Consider the following 19,551-nt stretch of genomic DNA (forward strand, 5'->3'; position numbering starts at 1 on the left):
TCCATACACATTCTTCCGCCTGTGACAGAAGAACCACTGACACTGACAGCCATGCAGGGCCTCCCAATGACCTTGAGGTTATGGAACAGAGGAGACGCCATGCAGGCTTGCTTGAGGACACACCACCCTCTAGCGGCCACACACTGTAACTGCAGGCCCCCGACAATACTCTAATTAGGGTTTTGCCCTATAGACCCTGATATGAAGAGGTATTGGTTTAAAACGTTTTTTTTTATAACTGTAAATTGTACATGTGCGGGTGCAGTACTTCGTTTAGACAGTACTTGGTTTAGACTAGTCATTGGTTAGACCAGTCATTAGTCCTACAACTACAACCTATCTCAAACCCTCACCCTAACTCTAACCTCCCACGGGGCAGCACACCTAAACCCAACCTTAACCCATGTCTAACCAATGACTAATCTAAACTAAGTAACATTAAAATACATTTCATCCACTGATTTACACCTGTAAACCTGTGATGTGAATATATATTTAATTGTTGTATACTTCTCATTTGGCTGCGGATCCCCTGGAACCCCATCAAGGACCCCCTGGCGTCAACAACTAAAGCAACCAAAAATTACATAACATCTGAACCAACGGAAACAGGTACAGGCGTACCGTACCCCTCCCCCTCCCCATGCCAGCCCCCCTGCTCTAGGCCTACAGATGAAACGTAGCGATTGTGGATCGTGCAAACACTCATGAATCACTTTCGCTTTGATTATTTGTACGGCGATGAAGTGACCGAAGGTGGACCTTTGAAGTAACGCAACAGAATAGACGACTGTCAGCTAGGTAATTTCCACCTACACTAATAACGTTGTGCGTCAAGACACAAAAAGTAGCAGAGCAGTCAGTGTTTCCTCCAACAAGAGAGACAGTATACATGCCTTGTCTTCAACAGGTATCTTCTCTAACTCTGTTCAATGAGCAGATTGTGTGCACATCTAGTACCTGTATTTAGGCCAAGTGCTGGCTAACAAGGCATGTATCAAACATAAGTTAAAATATCCACACACTGGGTTAAAGCTCCCAAACTATTTTCTTGAGAGTGCAATGTTTCGAGCATGTACAGTAGGTATTCTTTTAAAATTATTATCTTACAAAGGAACGTAAGCCTATTTATACGGGGTACCTATACCACGGGTCACACAGACAAAGTCAGAGAGAGGGATGAGGCTGGCAGGGCACTGCGTCAGGCACGCGGAACTATAGAGGCAAGCAAACTGTACACTCTGGGAGCCAACCCAGGACAAAGCTAGGAAAGGCAAGAAGCGCACCACCGGCGTGGATGCACTGTGGCGCGACATCTTAGCTAACAACACTGGAGTGGAGAGCTCAAGACCCTGATGTTAGATATAGGAGAGTGCGGATGGCTAGTCCGCACTCTTGCATCACATCTATACCAAAGTCATTGGCTAATGACTAATGTATAGCACCTGTGAGCCGGAAGAAGCAGCCTAGCAAAATAATCCAATCACAGGGACAATCAAACATTTGCCGGAGGAAGACCTACATGGTCGAAATGTACATATAATATGCGAGCTTTAACGAAGTGTGCAGATATTTTCTTTCTCTCTCGAGTCTCTACCTTTAAAAGTAAACAAATGCCAACTTGAATGCCTATCTTTCGATAACCCATCACCAGCGTTGTGACGAGACCAATAAGGCAAAGAGGAACTGTCAGATAAACAGTCCCAACAAATCATATCGTGGCTGTCGGGTGGAAACCTTGTATGTCCAAAATGGTTAGTTCTCAGAAAATGGAAAAAAGAACCTGTGTTCCACTAGCTGTAGACTAGTTATTATAGTCACAAGCTCTTGTTGATACTTTTTATTTTTTCCAATAATATTGGAAAAAATAAAAAGTATTAACAAGAGCATCTATTTGAAAGAGTTAAAGTTTATCTGTGGGTTGTATATACAACCCACAGATAAACTTTAACTCTTTATCGTTATCTTGTAAAATACGTTTAAAGATGGAGATAAAAGGTTTCTGCCCGACAGCAACAATAGTATTTATAATAGTATGCGCTTTCGGTTCATATGCCCCACATATAAATGTCCATGAGACGGTTAGGCTACACACTGATGTTACTCTCGGGAACTTGGACTTTGTCATCAGGATGGAATAGCTGGAGCAGTTGCTCCATGAGTGAGTGTTCTTCTCTGGCCCTGTATAGGAACGACCGGTTGAAGTAGTACCAGACCTTTGCTCCACGTCTGTAAAACCACAGAGCGGGCCAGTAACACTCGACCGGTTATAGGGCTGCGGAGTCAGTCGGGACTCGTGTCAGCCAAACCTGGTCACCTCGCGCCTCCTATCTCAAACGTCCAGCCGGTCTTCCTTGGATTCCTCTTTGAGCTGAACCTCGTTGTCCGACCCCGTGCCCACGTCTGAGTCAAAGAGCGAGTGGAAGGAGAGCGGGGTGTGCGGGGTGGCCGCCGCCGAGTTGCTGCTAGCGTCACTGTCGTCCAGCGTGTCAGTCCTGGAGAACAGGCCCAGGTCCAGCAGGCCGTTGGGGGAGCCGCCGGTGCTGCTGCCTTCACTGTCCCCCTCGTAGTACAGGTCCTCCATGTCCACGAACCACTCGGGCCAGAACTTCCGGCGCATGCGCTCGCAGAACATGGCCAGGTTGATCAGCTCACCTACAAAGCCAAGACAGGAGACAGGAGTGTTTTTTTAACAAGAGGCTGATTCTACAAATGCCTTCCAAATCAGTAGTTCTGAAACCTTTTCGTTCCAAGGAACCCCAAAATGATATGTATTTGGCCACGGACACCCCGTCTGAACATTTTCACATTTTCAACCTTATCTTCATATAATTGGTCCTCACTAATGCTCATTATAAAATGCCATGTTTTCCGTCTACTCACTCTGCGTCTCATTGGAGGGCCGGCTGTGGACCGTTAAGTGACCTGCTTACCAGTGACATCATCGATGGGGATTCCAAGCTTATAGAAAATACAGCCTCTCTCTTTCTTAAAAGTAAGCATGCTGAAATAGAAGTCATTGGTGGGGGTCCACAAGGTGACTGCAGACACATCAGTGCCTTTATAACACTTACTGGCAACAACAGGCTGTGAGTTCATGCTTTGATTATGGCTCAGTCAGAGGTGTTTTATGTTCTTATTGTAAGCTCATCCATCAAAAACTAGGCTGTACACAACCACAAAGACACAGCTTGATGCCTTCCCGAAACATCTGATTTCATGTTCACACTTTGATTTCTTTATCCTTTTCTGCATCCAAAAAACTAAACAAATACCTTTTTCCGGTCTCCGGTGTTTTCCCTGCTGTTAACAATCTCTTTGAAGATGCACAAACAAAATCAAAGCCTGTGTCATCATCAAACACTGCAATGCAGCAGTACTTCACTGCCATCTAGTGGAGGCAGACAGATACACCCAACCCTAGGTTATCTGGAAATATACAGTATCCCTTGTGGTATTAAAAACCTCATAAAACAGGAATATGCTTTATATTTTCAATTTCAGGTTCCACACTACAATTTTGTAAGGAAATACATGTATACATAATTACAAGCCGGATACATGAAAGAATGTCGCATGTTCATAAAAGGTACTCTCCAGATTCAGAGTACCATGCATGAGTGCTGACATTTTCACCACTTCACTTGCTCAGGGAAGATATTGAATTTTGACCTTCAGACGGTACCATATGTTAACCAGTAGGGGTCAGACCAGACAGGGATATACAGGAAGACCAAATGCAGCCACTGCAATTGTGTTATATTGTATTAAACCCATTTTGGGTGGGAAGTTGAACCCCCTTTTGGTGTTAGCATTATGTTATGCTTTAGCTATTGAAAAATAGAAGATCTACACGCTACGAGCTTGTAGGTCTGCTATTTTTGAAAAATCAAAGAACGACTGACATAGAAACATAGCTTTTTCAGAAAACTGTAAAAAGGGGTTAACAATTAAAATCAAGGCATTTAGCAGACGCTTTTATCCAGTGTGTTAGACACTAGTCAATAAACAAATGATCACATAAACAAGAGTGCAGAGAGAAGCGTGTAACAGGGCTTCAAAGGGACGAGGCTACCAGGTAAACATTGAACCTACCTATAGTAGCATATCCGTTTATAACAGCATGCTAACCAAATAATAATATTTAGTTTGAAACATACTATAGGTTATCAGCTAAATAAATAATGAACTTGTCAAAATATAGCATAGTGTCTAAATCAAATTCCTGGAAAAATGGAATATCCGCACTCTCTTGTAAGTTTGAGTTTCTTCAGCCTTCCTCTAAGTGTGAAACGCTCTAGGTTTCATGAAATAAAGAAACTCAAACTTTATACAAGAGAGTGCCTCTGTAACAGTTTTATTGTTCTAAATCAAATTCCTGACATTTTAGCCTGGCATGGCCAGACTATAATATCTACGCAGTGATTAGTGTGGAATATTCATTTCCAAGCACATTTACAAACACATTCACAGCTAAAACTGTCCCACTTTGAATAGTGGGCTCTGATTGGTCACCCACAACTCCGGGGTGAGCAAAATGTAATTCAAACCAAGGAGTGCCAGCCAGACCAATCTGCCTAGGGCCCTCGTTTTAGCTGTGGCACATTCGACTGGCTATTTCCAGGCTACTGACATCTGTGGTAAAATAATGAGGACTAGTGACCAAGATATGTCCGCATTAGAAGCCTTATCTTAGCACCTTAGCATTAATCGAAATAAAAAGGTAGAAGAAAGGGGTACAGCAAGTCAGCAAGGTAGAGTGAAATGCTAGGACAACTGGGAATGAGTCTACTGCAATGGGGAGTTTAGTCCACATACAGAATCTACCATAAAGATTGGTCAAAATAACATTTTATTGACGCACAAAAAATAGTGTAGCTTTAACACGGAGCATGCCAACTAACCTTTAATGAGTTGCTCTGGTCGCGTGCCCGGCAGCGTCCACATAGCCTGGGCTAAATGGCCAAACACCGTGGCATCTAATGTTGACATCTTTGCACCCATGAAGTACTTCTTATCTCCTGTGAGACGCAGAGAAACAGAAATACCCAACCCATGTTTAGAGTGTTTTGTAAGAGTAGGGCAGCTAGGGCCAGCTTTTTGTCCTAACCCGTGTCACATTTGCCATTGACAATGAAAAGAGAATTTACTTCATGTGTCTGAGCAAATGGGCTTTTTGTGCCAACACAAACATTAAATGCCATTGACAATGAAAGGAGAATATCCATATGGTTTAGTTGACTCAATGTTTTCAGTTTTTCCTTCTTTTGGTGAGCTTGTTGGCAGTGAGCACACTCATGTAATATATTCTGTTATACATTTTGTTGTTGGTTGTCATGGCTACCAGTTCCCACCTGATGTCGTGTGGGAGTTCAGACTGACCAGACCGTACTGAATAACTGCTAGTTTACATAATGTCTTAAGACTAGGACTCAAGTCTAAGATGAACAGCTCATCAATGCAGTGTCATCTCCTTTGAATCCTCCAAAGAGGATGATTCTCATTTGCACCCACTTGACTCTGTTTTTAAAGTGTTTAAAGTGTGCATTCACACTCAGTGTAAACTGTTGGTATATTACAGTTTTAAGTCATAGATGATGATGTACAATTATGTACGATGATGATGAGTGCCCCTCACTTCACGAGTGTGATTTTTATTTTTTAACTTAAAAAAAGTGTTTGAAATCTGGCAATGCACTCCAGGGTATAGCGAAGACACCTTGGCAGAAAGAAGACTGGTGTAACTAGCAATTATGTCATCAGTGGTACTGATGACACCACTGAAACTCACAGTGATCAATCTTCCAAATTAGGGAGATCATCAGGCATCGACCTTGTTGATTGGCTAATGTGACACATCGTCTTTGTGGATTGGTCAAACTTCATGTGATGTTTGGGCGACAGAAACAATATGAACAGTGACACTTGTTTAAGCTGCAAGACTTAAGTCAAATAATTTTAACTCTAGGTAACTTCTATCTCTCTTTCGTGAGAAGGTATGTTTTGCTGGACGGTGCATCAGAAGACCAGAGCAAAGAGATACCATCATGTTTCCGTAGCAGTGGGACACAAAGTGTACTCCTTTGGAGGGCACAGATTCAAGGAGTACACGGAGCAGATGGAGGTTCACGTCTTCGACACTGCGTCTTTATTGTGGAAGAAGTTACCAAAAGTAACAGCTGGAAGAGAAGATCACCTTGAGGTTCCTTCCATGCGCTACTCTTTTACAGCTGTCCTGATAGAAGATACCGTTTACCTGTTTGGGGGACGTTATCTGGAACAATGGATGAATAAAAAGTATATAATAATATACTACAATGTACTGTATGAATTTAATGTCAACACCCACAGATGGAAGAAGCGTTCTGGTGCCCTTCCACAGACGAGGGCATTGCACTTAGCCTGTGTCTTGGGGACGGCGATGTATATTTATGGAGGATACAACCGAACTGAATACTACACCGACTACGCTAATGGCATCTACATGTATGAAACCACCACAATGGCGTGGTCTTTAATTAAAACTAGAGGCTCTCCCCCACCTGTTTCAATCAGTCAAACTGCCACCATCATTGGGAAAAAGATGTTTGTATTTGGGTGCGATTATTCGAGAGAGAAGTTCAACATCAGTGTGTTTGACACAGAGACCGACGCCTGGCTGAGCACACTTTCTCCACAGCTTCTACCAGAAGGACGTTGTCAACATTCAGCCGTTGCCTACAATGGAGAGCTGTACATATTTGGTGGCAACAACTTGAATGACCTGTGGAAATTCAATCCAGAGACCTTCTCCTGGAAGATGCTTGAGCCCAAGAGGAAAGGTCATCCTAGACCACTTACTAATGATACCTACACTTACCACCTAGTAATTGATGATTATTCCAAACCTATAGACGCTTGTTGCATAGTGGGTAATCGTATCATCCTGTCTAGAGGAGGCAAAACTGATGACTTGTATATCTTAGATTTAAGTCCTAGTCTGAAGACAATATGCAAGCTAGCAGTTATTCAGTATGGTCTGGAGTGGTTGGGACTCCCACACAACATCAGGTGGGAGCTAACAGCCATGACAATCAACACTAAGAGAAACATCAGACCTGTCTGAACCGAGTGGTGCTGTTCGGGTATCTGACTAGTGGGTGTCGGCCTCAAGCTCAATGCCAAGAAAACAAAGGCAATGACAGTCAACACCGAGGACAAAACCATTGCCACTGCAGACGGGACGGTGCTCGAGCAAGTCGAGGACTTCAAGTACCTCGGGGCCTGGACTGCCTCAACTGAACAGGATCTTGCACGGGATGAGGCTGTTCATAGCTACTGTGGAGTCAGTACTGCTGTATGGGGCCGAGACAATGAGACATGGACCCTCACAGTACAACAGGAAAAAGCCCTGGATGGAGTCTACACAAGAATGCTACGAATGGCACTAGGTGTCACCGCATCAGAAATGTGGACCTCTATGGACCTACCACGCGTCACGGACAAAGTCAGAGAGAGAAGGAGGGAAGGATGAGGCTGGCAGGGCACTGCGTCAGGCACCCAGAACTTGAGGCAAGTAAATTGTCCCTATGGGAGCCAACCCAGGGCAAAGCCAGGAGGGGAAAGAAGCGTACCACCTATGTAGACATGCAGCGGTGCGACAGCTTGGCTAACAACACTGCAGAGCTCGGCCTGGGCCATGGCTCAGTGGTCCAGGCACCTTGGCTGGTAATACAGTCTGGCAGTGTGCCGCGGGTTCGACTCCCGATCCTGACGGCCTTTACTGCATGTCTTCCCCCCCCCCATCTCTCTCCCCATTTCCTGTCAGCCTACTGTCTGTCCCTCCATAAAAAATATAAAATAAAGGCGAAAGCCACAAAAAAAACCATAATATATATATTTTTTTAAACACTGCAGAACTGAAGAACCTGATGCATAGGAATTGATGGAGGGCATCGAACCAGGAATCCCGAATTGGTGTTGGCTAGACCTCACTCTCGAAGCAACCAACTCATTTTTGGCCAAGCGCTCCCACTGACATGTGATTGATGTTTTGATGTTTAATTTACGTCATATTTGGCAGAATTTTGACCTAATTTCTCCTTTCATTGTCAATGGCAAATATTGAGTCCCCAGTTACCTGTGCTACATTGCACAGACCTGATGAGGATCCAATTAATTAATTAAATTAAACTCCTTAAGCCTTGTAAAAGGTGTTACAGTAGACTTGATGATCTCACCCAACCATTTATCCTTTATTAGAGACATTATACAAATATAAACTCATTTAAGCATGGGCAACCAACTGTGCTTTTAGCATCACTCTTTGACATTTTATCATCAAATTATTTGACGTAGAAACTTGAAAGTATACACAGACTTCACAAACGCTGGAGAGAAGCTATACAAATGATGGCGTTGGTTCTGAAAATACAGATGCATTCTGTCTGGGAGAAACTTCTATTTTCCAAATATCTTTCATAACAGTGTACACAGATCAATGGAAAACGAGTTTCCTCCATAGGAAAGGACTGCTTATTTCCATGTTGATGTCTCACTTAGACAGCCCTGCGATCGAAGACCCCAATACAATCTGTTACTTTGGCCCATCCCTCCTATTTTCCACATTTAGACCTCTGAGATGTACGCGTGCGCACACACACACACGTGGTCTCCCCGTCTTTCCATCTCTTCAGTAAACAAAATAATTTTAGGACACGACAGAGGATACATCCAAATCCAATTGGGAGAGAGAAAAGGTCACCCCGCCCTGTAATTGTATCTTGATTCTTAACCCATTAAGACCTGAGGCCGAATCGGTGGCTATTTTTTTTTTTTTTTTGTTATCAAATACAAAAAGACAAAAATCAAATTTTAAGACACGTTAACAACATGAATGACTTAAAGAAAACAAAACACATATAAAACAACACATAACAGCAAAAGCAAGGAACACAAAAACAAACAATCCCACCCACCCCTCCCCCCCGAGACCAAAGATGCCACAAAATGTCATTACTCCTACTACTGTGCAATGGAAACAAAAAATAAATAAATAATGATAATAATAATAATAATGATTAAACCATGCCCTTAACCAAATCTGCAATACCAGACCAAATCTCAATGTTTTCCTCTTTTTCACCATGCAATCTTGCTGTAGACATCTCTAGATAAATGATATCTAGAAAGGTCAAAGCCCATTGGCGAAATGACAATGTATGAGGCGGTTTCCAGTGCGAAGCAACCATCTTCTTTGCGGCCGTTACGCCAGCAAAGAAGACACGAATACGGGTGTTATTTAATGGCAACTGGGATACATCATTTAATAAGAATAGAGATGGGGAGGGTGTGATGTTAACTTGTAGAATAGTCGAAAGGTTAGTAGCAACCAAATTCCAAAATGTGAGGACACTCGGACACTCCCACACCATATGAAAGAATGTACCTATGGTGTTTGAAGTGCAGAAAGTGCAGTTGTGACTATTTAAAATCCGCATAGCACACAATCTACGGGGGGTTAAGTATATCGTTGGCTATTTTCAAAAGATTTTTTTTATAGTGGTTGAGACGAATAACCATCCAAGTCCATAATTTGTTCTGACCCCTCCCCGAAAAGGCCTATGTGTCCTGACCACTTATCCATCATTTATACATTACGGATAATTACTATGGACTTAGACGACAGTCATTTGTCTCCACTACTCATTTTTTTGATAACTTGAAATGGGACATTCTGCATGTTGAGTACTTTTACTTTTGGTACTTTAAGTACATTTCTGTACATTCTGAATCCCGGACTTTCACTTGTAACTAGTAGTAGTTCTACATTGTAGTATTGATACTTTTACTAATAAGTAAAAAAGAAAAATCACACTTGTGTGAAGTGAGAGGAGCTCTTATCATCATACATCATCACATTCCAATCACAATAGGCGTCCTAACTTATTATCCTCAATTACGTTGCTCAGCCAATCACAATCGGCGTCCTCACTTTGCACCCCCCCCCCCCCCCATCCTCAATCAAATCATTGCTATGGGATACACAGTTACACACACTAAGCTGGGCATAGGAGGGGCTAGCGACCCTCATCTCATCTCATCTCATCTCATACATACCCAGCAGCGTGGCCAGCGTCCTCATGTCCCTCTCCATCAGGGCGTACACCTCCTCCTTGGAGAAGCGCCCGATGCCGTGGCCGTACATCTCCCGGCGCACCATGCTGCCGTTGAGGTGACCCAGCAGCCACCTGAGCGCGTCGCTCAGCGGCCCGCTGACCGACAGCAGCTTCTGGGTCTCCTCCAGGTTGTCCACCCACTGGCAGTACGCTATCGTCCTGTGGGGGAAAGACAGGAGACAATACAGTACTTACAGTACAGGAGGGAGACTGTTTTAACAGACGAGAATGGGTCGGAACCCTATTTGTGGGCCACTCCAAAGACTTCTTTTAATAAACATTTATATAATTGTATACATTTTAAAAACAAACAAAGCAAGAAATGTAAGAAATGCCATGAATAAAATAAATCTAAATAATGAAGAAGTAGTTAAAACAGCAGATCTACAAGCTCACAACGCGGCGCGGAAGCGACGCGTTGTGAGCTTGTAGATCTGCCATTGTCACTAGTTTGGGTCCCGGGCAAACGTCTAATGTCTCTTTTGGGTCTCGACCTGAAAGCTTTGGGAACCACTGGACTAGCATACTGCATACTGCACAGACGCTACTATAGGCTGGCGGTCCTGGAGAAGACGTGAAATACAACACGACATCAATATATCCACAGCAGAGACACAGCACACAGCAGTGCGAGACATACTGTAGCATCTGTCACATTTGATACACGGCATGAACCCAATGCACACAATATTATCTAACTATAAATAAATGCAGCAAGTCTCTGCACCACGTACGTCTGTAATCCACAGGGCCCCTGCTCAAAGCGCCCAAGGTCCATTATGGAACTGGTCTGTTCTGACATCACACCACTCCATATTTGGGCATGCCTGACACAGAACTCCATATATAGGAATAAAGGGACACAGACAGATGGGTGGAACGGGTACACCAAAAGCCTCATTTGCAATGCTTGACGAATAACTCCATGTTATTCGCATAAAAGGGACACATGTATAATATTGGGGCATGCATTTGTTGTCCAGAACCAGTACAAAAGCCTCTGCCCCGGGCTCTGGACCTGATCACCCTGTAATAAGTATCACCAATGGGGTAATAGCTGACAGGACGTAATATTTCAAATATCAATATTCATAATTTATGAATTTTGAATTATTAAAACATTACAATATAATAATTATATTGCTCACGTCACTGTATAATGTAACATGAGTTCTTGGACAGACTTGCAATAAATATTCCAATCGGTACTTGTACTGTAAATATTGAGATAGAATACACAACGACATCTTAATGAAAATCATATAAGTTTATTAAAAATCAAAATGTGTACAAACAATCCCAAAATTGACAAAGGTTTAAATGAACCCTTTTGATCATAGTAAGGTCAGGTAAAAGTAAATAGTGATATCTCATGAAACAAATAAAGAAAGAGAAACATGAAATAATAAAGAGGTTTCAAAATTAGCAGTTCTACATTCAAAATAACAATCTAACCTGCCCTGAACGCTACACTCAGTTGCCATTTTTTCATGTGAGATATGCTCGCCTGTGTTGTGGAGGAGACGTCAGCAGTGGATGGCAGGCCCAGGATGATGTAGCTGCATGTTGCTAGCCAGGGAGGCTAGTGGCTGTACATCATGTGGTAGCTGGGGCCGTGTGCTGCTGAGCTCGCCCGGGCGGCTAGGGGCAGCGGATGGCAGGCCCAGAAGGATGTAGCTGGGCGGTGGTTTTGTAGTCGTCAGAGGCAGCTTGCTTCCCCGGTTTCCCTCATCGGGATCAGCTGTGCGTTCTTGGTGACGCTTGGCTTAAGCTGACCCTCTTGAAGATTTGAGCGGTAGAGAAGACTTGAGGTGTCTTATCCTCGCTGTGGTGTTGAGAGGCGTGTAGAGAGGAGCTGTAGTCAGTTCAGTTCTGGGTTGCCTCACGGTCTCTGGGAACCGGCCACTGTGGCACTGAGTCTACCCAGAATGGCTCCTCTGGTGTGGGGACAGAAGTCGACCCAGGGCCTGGTCAGTGAAGGAGAGCTGTGGGGGGGGAAGGGACATGTGTCTACCTTCCCTACTCCTTCGCCAGTAGATGAGAGGTAGAGAGCCGGAAGAGAGAGAGATGGCTGCTTGGACAGCCATCTTATATCGAAGAGGCGGAGACTAGTGGTCCTTGTCATGCAAGGAGCTGCAGGATGTGTGTGAGCTGTCATGTGTGGCACTGCCCCTCTGCTTAAAGCCCAAAGTACTATTTCTGCATTAAACAGTCTTAGGGAACTCCTGTTAACACATCTGACTGAATATTTGGAATCAGCATGAATTTATACATGTGGAGATATCAAACAGTACAGCCGTATGTCAAATAGAAGTCAGGGGAGTCAGAAAATAATTATTTACAGACACACATCACATTAATTCAACACGATATATATATATTGTTGAACCCCAATACATAGTATACAAATATATATATGCGTGGTTCAAAGGCATAATACGTGAGCAGTTTTATTCAAATTGTTCGCTTTCCATTGGAGAATATCAGAGAGGCCAACTCTGATATTGAGGGTCTACCCTTTGTGTCCTGCAGATGCTATCAGTATCCTGCATTCCACTGGGCAATAAAACTCGCATTACGTAGGGGTCCTGGTTCCCTTCTCTAGGCACGCCAAGCAGTGTCCCTGAGAACATGGGGGGTGGGGGGGGGGTTTGTGTACCGTGCCTGTAATGTGTTCATTGGTTATGAACAAAATCCATCTGTGTTCATATCTGTCCCGGCCACGCTACATAATCCCCCCTTGTCCTCAAATTCATGACGAAACGAGAAGTTGAGTCCTTGATCTTTGAGGGCAAAAATAAAAGTAAGAGGATGAACACAGAGTACACAGAGCATATACATCACATGGTTAAATGGCAACTTCTTATCTGCTAAACTCTTCTTGTGACTGTATAACTCTGGACTTCTTGAAAGAAATAAATCTTAATAGGCCGTGGCTCTACAGTCAGAGGGCTTCAAGTTAAACACAAAACATGTCTACACAAAAATGAAGGAATAAAACAAAAACTCCTATAAATGCACATAAACTACTGTATCTTTGTTTACTATGTGGAAAGGAAGCATACTTGTTCTACTCACTGTGACGTGAATAGATTGATTAACCCTAGTACAAATTTAACAGTTCAAAAACAAACAAAACACAGAAGATACAGGTAATCTCAAATAGAGCTGAGACTGTTTAGAAATTCCTATTATAATGTATAATTGGAGGAGTGCTGTGTTAGCATTGACAGGGCTCACAGCACTTCTTTCTAAGATCTGCTTTTGTTTACCATAGTTTAATTTGAGCAGTGAGTTCACTCTAACTGATGTGAATGGAGTTTAGCTACAGGTTAAAGGTTAGCTGCATACTTGACACCTATACTAGTAGTCATCTCCCCCTAGTCACCTGAATGGTGAAGTGTGTGCGGGGACATAATTTATATATAGTTGTATTGAACACACATTACAATATTTGGTCCAATTCCTGTTTGACTGGACTCTGGTAGTAACAATTACTGGTATTACTCGTCAGTTTAAATCACCTTTGATAGGGCAAAATCACATCCAATTTTGGATGGAGCTACAGTGTAGTTACTACATGCTGTTACCTCACCTATGGTTAGTAAAACAAATAATGATCAAGGCACACAGACAATGTTCATTATCATAGAGTGACTAAAAAGGTTTATGTTGCAGTATATTACACACTCGTTTATATACATGCAAACATGTTGCCTGCGTATAAACATCTCAAACTGTTATGACACATACGTGACCCATAATGTACAAACAGGTGTATATAATTACTACAAACAACAGGTGTATATAATCACTGTATCCCCCCCTGAATGTTTCAAATGACACAAACTATATAGTGAAGTGGGCGTCTGAAACATTCACGTATAAAGAAGTAACCACCGCGTTGTTTAGAATTATCAAGGTGTATAATCCCTCATAGATTTTCTCCAGTCATTATCAGTGGGGTTTGAAACCTTTCTGGTAGCGTAGATGCGTGCTTTTTTTCTGTCTACGAGACTCCTTTGGGGAACTCTTCACCAACACAGGTTGATGATTTTCCCAAGAGGAAGGGCAACTGCCGTTGCCTCTTACTCTGGGGAGACAGTCGATTTGGGTGCTGTCAGTTACATAAGTAACTGAGTCATGGCACTCTCTATCGAACGCTTCCTTTGCCAAGGAGCGCAATTCAGCGGCACGTACGGTCGCAGAATTGATTCCGAGAGGGAAGTGTTTCGCAACAGAGGGAAGTAAATTATTTAGGAACAACGCCTTGAAATTTACATCTTCCTCCATCTTTGGACTATTTTTACCGCCGAAAAATGCTTTCATTAAACGTTTATAAAATACCCTAACATCTTCCCTCTCATGCTGTTTAACCTCCATAGCCGAAATCAGCCCACTTTTAGCAACACTGTGGTCCTCAAACTCCTGGAGTATTGCTTGGCAGACAGAATGCCAGTCTAATAGGGTTTGACCTGCTTGCCGCCTAAGGCAGGAGACAACTTCACGGCTTGAGGTTAAACGGATGAGGTTCACCTTTGTTTCCACCGTGACTGGTTCATACGAACGTAACCTGTCAACAATACAGTCAAGATATGCTTGAGTATCTGTATTGCCTGAAGCCTGTGGGTAAAAATGGTCCATATGTTTAGAAATTTTCCACAGGACATCATCACACAGGGTCTTAGCATGTGCCCGTGGGTTGTCCATAGTGAGAGACCCTTGGGGCGCCTGTGTGTTAAAATCAGGAACAACTTGACTCTGCCCTGCACTAGTGTATGGTGGAGGTGTCATGCTTACATCATACTGTGCTCTGACTAAACCCGGAGTCTGACCGCCAGTTGGCCGGGTCATAGCCCGGTCAACTCCGGACAGAGCAGGGGTTGTGGCTGGGCTGACCTGGGGTCGCTCCTGCACGTGCTCTGGCCATGTTGAGAAAGAGGTTAAAGGGTTAGCCACATAGGAGGTTGGGGAGGAAACAGGATTCAGTGACCCCCCTCCTTGTTCAGTGCTAATGACAGGAGATGCGTTTTTGCACATCCTGTGGTTTTCCCATTCATCTTTCTCAATTCGGTGTGTGTCTATTTTAGCTTGCAGCCTTGAAATATGCTGTTGTCTAGTTTTAAGACTAGCATCCTGTGAAGCCACAGTGTCTCGTAACTGATCGATTTCTATTGTTTGTTTGTTCACATTAGAATTCAATTCTGCGATTACTTTTGACTGATTAACCTCAAACTGGTTCTGCTCAACAGGTCCACAGCAAAGCTGATCATTGCGTGCCTGAGTTTGACCTCTGACCTCGGCTAGGAGGTCTTGAAAACATTTAACCATATCATCATTAGCGGTACATTTACGACTCTCTAGGCATGCAATTCTGTCTTGCAGACGGATGACAGAACTCTGCAGTTTACAGATTTTAGTTAGATCACCATATCTTTGCGTTCTTACATTTTCCTGTTTTAAAACATCTCTCAGTAGTTCGGTCTTTTGACTCTTAGCTGTTGTTAACGGTGTAATCAGTTGACACATATCTGTATCACAATCAATTTGGAAAGTTTTTTGCAGCTTGGGATCAAAGTTTTCTGTTAACCCCCTCATGGCCTGTGCCACTGCATATATTACGTTATGCAGCATATTTGAGCAGTATTAAGACGAGGACTGCTGAGAGATAGTCACAGGGAAAGGAAAACAAATTATGAGATTTCTCTTTGGGCTGGTCAAAATAGTTGATAATGCACCAATTGTTAACATATACTTGTGATTTAGGAAACTAGAAATGTTTGGTCTACTTAAAATTAAGTTGAAAATACTTTGTAGGTAAACCTTGATAGTTAGAAACAGTTAAAAATAGTATTTACTTGTTTATAACTTTAGGGTTCTGAACTGATTGTAAACAATCTGTTCTGCCAAAAATGAATTAAAGTTTAAGTCTAGATCATACTGGACTTAAGTTGGATATCATTATAATTAGTTTTGGTTAACAAGAACACATTTGCCACTGAAGTGAATTTCTCACAATTTGTTACAAAACGAACAGGATTTTCACAGCACACACAGAGGAGAGAGTTTATAGTTTATAAGTAAATGTACTCAAACTAGAAGTTGTATGGATCTCTGAATAACCGTGGTCCGTTAACTATGAAAGTGTATTACACCGATACAGTATGGACGAATAGTTACTAAAAAGGCCATTACATACCACTAGTATGGATTCAACAAAATTGGTGTTATGGTTTGTTTTCACTGCCTGTATGACACGACAGGCCCAGAACCCCCCCCTCCTCCTCCTCTTGAGATGAAGATGAAGAAATGGGGGTCAGGGGTCTGCCAGCCTAGAGGCCAAAACAAAATGGGGTTGGTGTGACTTCAACTGGTTGTTGACTCAGCTTATCCTGTCGGTTTATGGCCTGGAACCAGGATAATGGGCTACACCAAAACACTCACCCCCCTTTTCAATGATTGATAAGAAATCTTGAAAGGGGTTTGTGTGTTGTGTGTGTGTGTGTGTGTGTGTGTGTGTGTGTGTGTGTGTGTGTGTGAGGGACAAGATGGATACCCTCTCTGAGAGTAGCTGTTCCTGTCAAACACACACAGTGCACACTCAAACTTCCTCTCTCACCCTAGGTGGGGAGATGCTTAACTTTAACGCAAGTTAAATACAAGCCAACAACATGGTACACATTTAGTTTCAATAAACACCTCAATCAAAAACTCTAGCCTGCATGGAGCCAGCCCAGAGGCCAAAGTCAATAATGTGAGGCAGGAATTAAAACCAAAACATATAACCAGACTGTTGCCTTGCTGATCTGTGTATAGAACTTTGCTCCAGTATACTGTCCAAATGTTACAGTCAGTATCAGCAAAATTTCACACCAACTGCTACTGTGTCATTATAGTTTACAAAAGGAAAGCAAACTTACGAAAAGCTGCTTACATCCAATTACTAACTTGAGTGTCACAGTTTCACTTCTATTCAACCAACAGTATGCAGTTATGACTATTGGGAATTAGTGGTTATAGTTACACGTAAGGGTTAGTGATAGACCTATAACACTTATTTTTTTTACTCTACAGGAAGTGAAACAAAGCTGTATTTCAAAACGTCCTCTAATTATGGAGAGGGTCATCCAAATAATGTCAAGATCAACTCGATTTGACACAGATATGAATCCAACGTGTCAGATGAAGGATATTTGACATTACCTATAGTAGCGGATAAATGTCAACGCCACTAGTACCACACGGAGGGAAAACTCCATGGATTTAAAATGTGCTTGTCTAGATCGCTAATCCTGAACAAAGCTTGATGACTCAGTGTAGCCAGAGTCGATCATATATGTTATATGATATGATTATGACAATATTTAATATATTATCATAACTTGGGGAGTCCCCAAGCTAGCTCTCCTATCTAGCACAAATGACTTTGACAAGTACTGTTAACACACCATGCCTTCTCTAACTTTCTCAGGTTTGGAGTGAAAGGGATTTTTGAAAATAGTGCCTATCTTGAAACGCTTTCACTCAATTTCTGTTTTTAGATTTGAATCATTCTACAATGAACTTCCAACCAGACATTGATCAACTTAAATCACTGAACTCTATTACGAAAATAAGAACAACAATACTAGGCCTGTATTATTATTGTTATTTAAAAAGAGAACTTTCTTTCAAAAATATTTTTTTTTGTTGAAAATATTAATTTTGATATCTCATAATTTACAGTACGTACAGTTGGAATAAGAGTCTGCCTCACACGGGGCACCACCTGTAATAAGTATCACCAATGGGGTAATAGCTGACAGGACGTAATATTTCAAATATCAATATTCATAATTTATGAATTTTGAATTATTAAAACATTACAATATAATAATTATATTGCTCACGTCACTGTATAATGTAACATGAGTTCTTGGACAGACTTGCAATAAATATTCCAATCGGTACTTGTACTGTAAATATTGAGATAGAATACACAACGACATCTTAATGAAAATCATATAAGTTTATTAAAAATCAAAATGTGTACAAACAATCCCAAAATTGACAAAGGTTTAAATGAACCCTTTTGATCATAGTAAGGTCAGGTAAAAGTAAATAGTGATATCTCATGAAACAAATAAAGAAAGAGAAACATGAAATAATAAAGAGGTTTCAAAATTAGCAGTTCTACATTCAAAATAACAATCTAACCTGCCCTGAACGCTACACTCAGTTGCCATTTTTTCATGTGAGATATGCTCGCCTGTGTTGTGGAGGAGACGTCAGCAGTGGATGGCAGGCCCAGGATGATGTAGCTGCATGTTGCTAGCCAGGGAGGCTAGTGGCTGTACATCATGTGGTAGCTGGGGCCGTGTGCTGCTGAGCTCGCCCGGGCGGCTAGGGGCAGCGGATGGCAGGCCCAGAAGGATGTAGCTGGGCGGTGGTTTTGTAGTCGTCAGAGGCAGCTTGCTTCCCCGGTTTCCCTCATCGGGATCAGCTGTGCGTTCTTGGTGACGCTTGGCTTAAGCTGACCCTCTTGAAGATTTGAGCGGTAGAGAAGACTTGAGGTGTCTTATCCTCGCTGTGGTGTTGAGAGGCGTGTAGAGAGGAGCTGTAGTCAGTTCAGTTCTGGGTTGCCTCACGGTCTCTGGGAACCGGCCACTGTGGCACTGAGTCTACCCAGAATGGCTCCTCTGGTGTGGGGACAGAAGTCGACCCAGGGCCTGGTCAGTGAAGGAGAGCTGTGGGGGGGGAAGGGACATGTGTCTACCTTCCCTACTCCTTCGCCAGTAGATGAGAGGTAGAGAGCCGGAAGAGAGAGAGATGGCTGCTTGGACAGCCATCTTATATCGAAGAGGCGGAGACTAGTGGTCCTTGTCATGCAAGGAGCTGCAGGATGTGTGTGAGCTGTCATGTGTGGCACTGCCCCTCTGCTTAAAGCCCAAAGTACTATTTCTGCATTAAACAGTCTTAGGGAACTCCTGTTAACACATCTGACTGAATATTTGGAATCAGCATGAATTTATACATGTGGAGATATCAAACAGTACAGCCGTATGTCAAATAGAAGTCAGGGGAGTCAGAAAATAATTATTTACAGACACACATCACATTAATTCAACACGATATATATATATTGTTGAACCCCAATACATAGTATACAAATATATATATGCGTGGTTCAAAGGCATAATACGTGAGCAGTTTTATTCAAATTGTTCGCTTTCCATTGGAGAATATCAGAGAGGCCAACTCTGATATTGAGGGTCTACCCTTTGTGTCCTGCAGATGCTATCAGTATCCTGCATTCCACTGGGCAATAAAACTCGCATTACGTAGGGGTCCTGGTTCCCTTCTCTAGGCACGCCAAGCAGTGTCCCTGAGAACATGGGGGGTGGGGGGGGGGTTT

General features: G+C 42.6%; 1 protein-coding gene across 1 annotated transcript in view; it reads right to left on the reverse strand.

Moving 5' to 3' along the window:
* Positions 1-2,055: 2,055 nt before the first annotated feature.
* The window catches only part of faxcb (failed axon connections homolog, metaxin like GST domain containing b), a gene marked incomplete at its 5' end in the record, with an annotated part of 28,307 nt that continues 10,811 nt past the window's right edge, over positions 2,056-19,551 (reverse strand). Inside the window, 3 exons of the mRNA XM_083760531.1 lie at positions 2,056-2,655; positions 4,905-5,021; positions 10,099-10,316. Coding sequence (XP_083616657.1) covers positions 2,333-2,655; positions 4,905-5,021; positions 10,099-10,316 — 658 coding nt within the window. The 3' untranslated portion in view covers positions 2,056-2,332. The remainder of the gene's footprint in view (positions 2,656-4,904; positions 5,022-10,098; positions 10,317-19,551) is intronic.

The sequence above is a fragment of the Protomyctophum parallelum genome (assembly GCF_964188405.1).
Source record: "Protomyctophum parallelum genome assembly, chromosome: 3".
Lineage (NCBI taxonomy): Eukaryota > Metazoa > Chordata > Actinopteri > Myctophiformes > Myctophidae > Protomyctophum > Protomyctophum parallelum.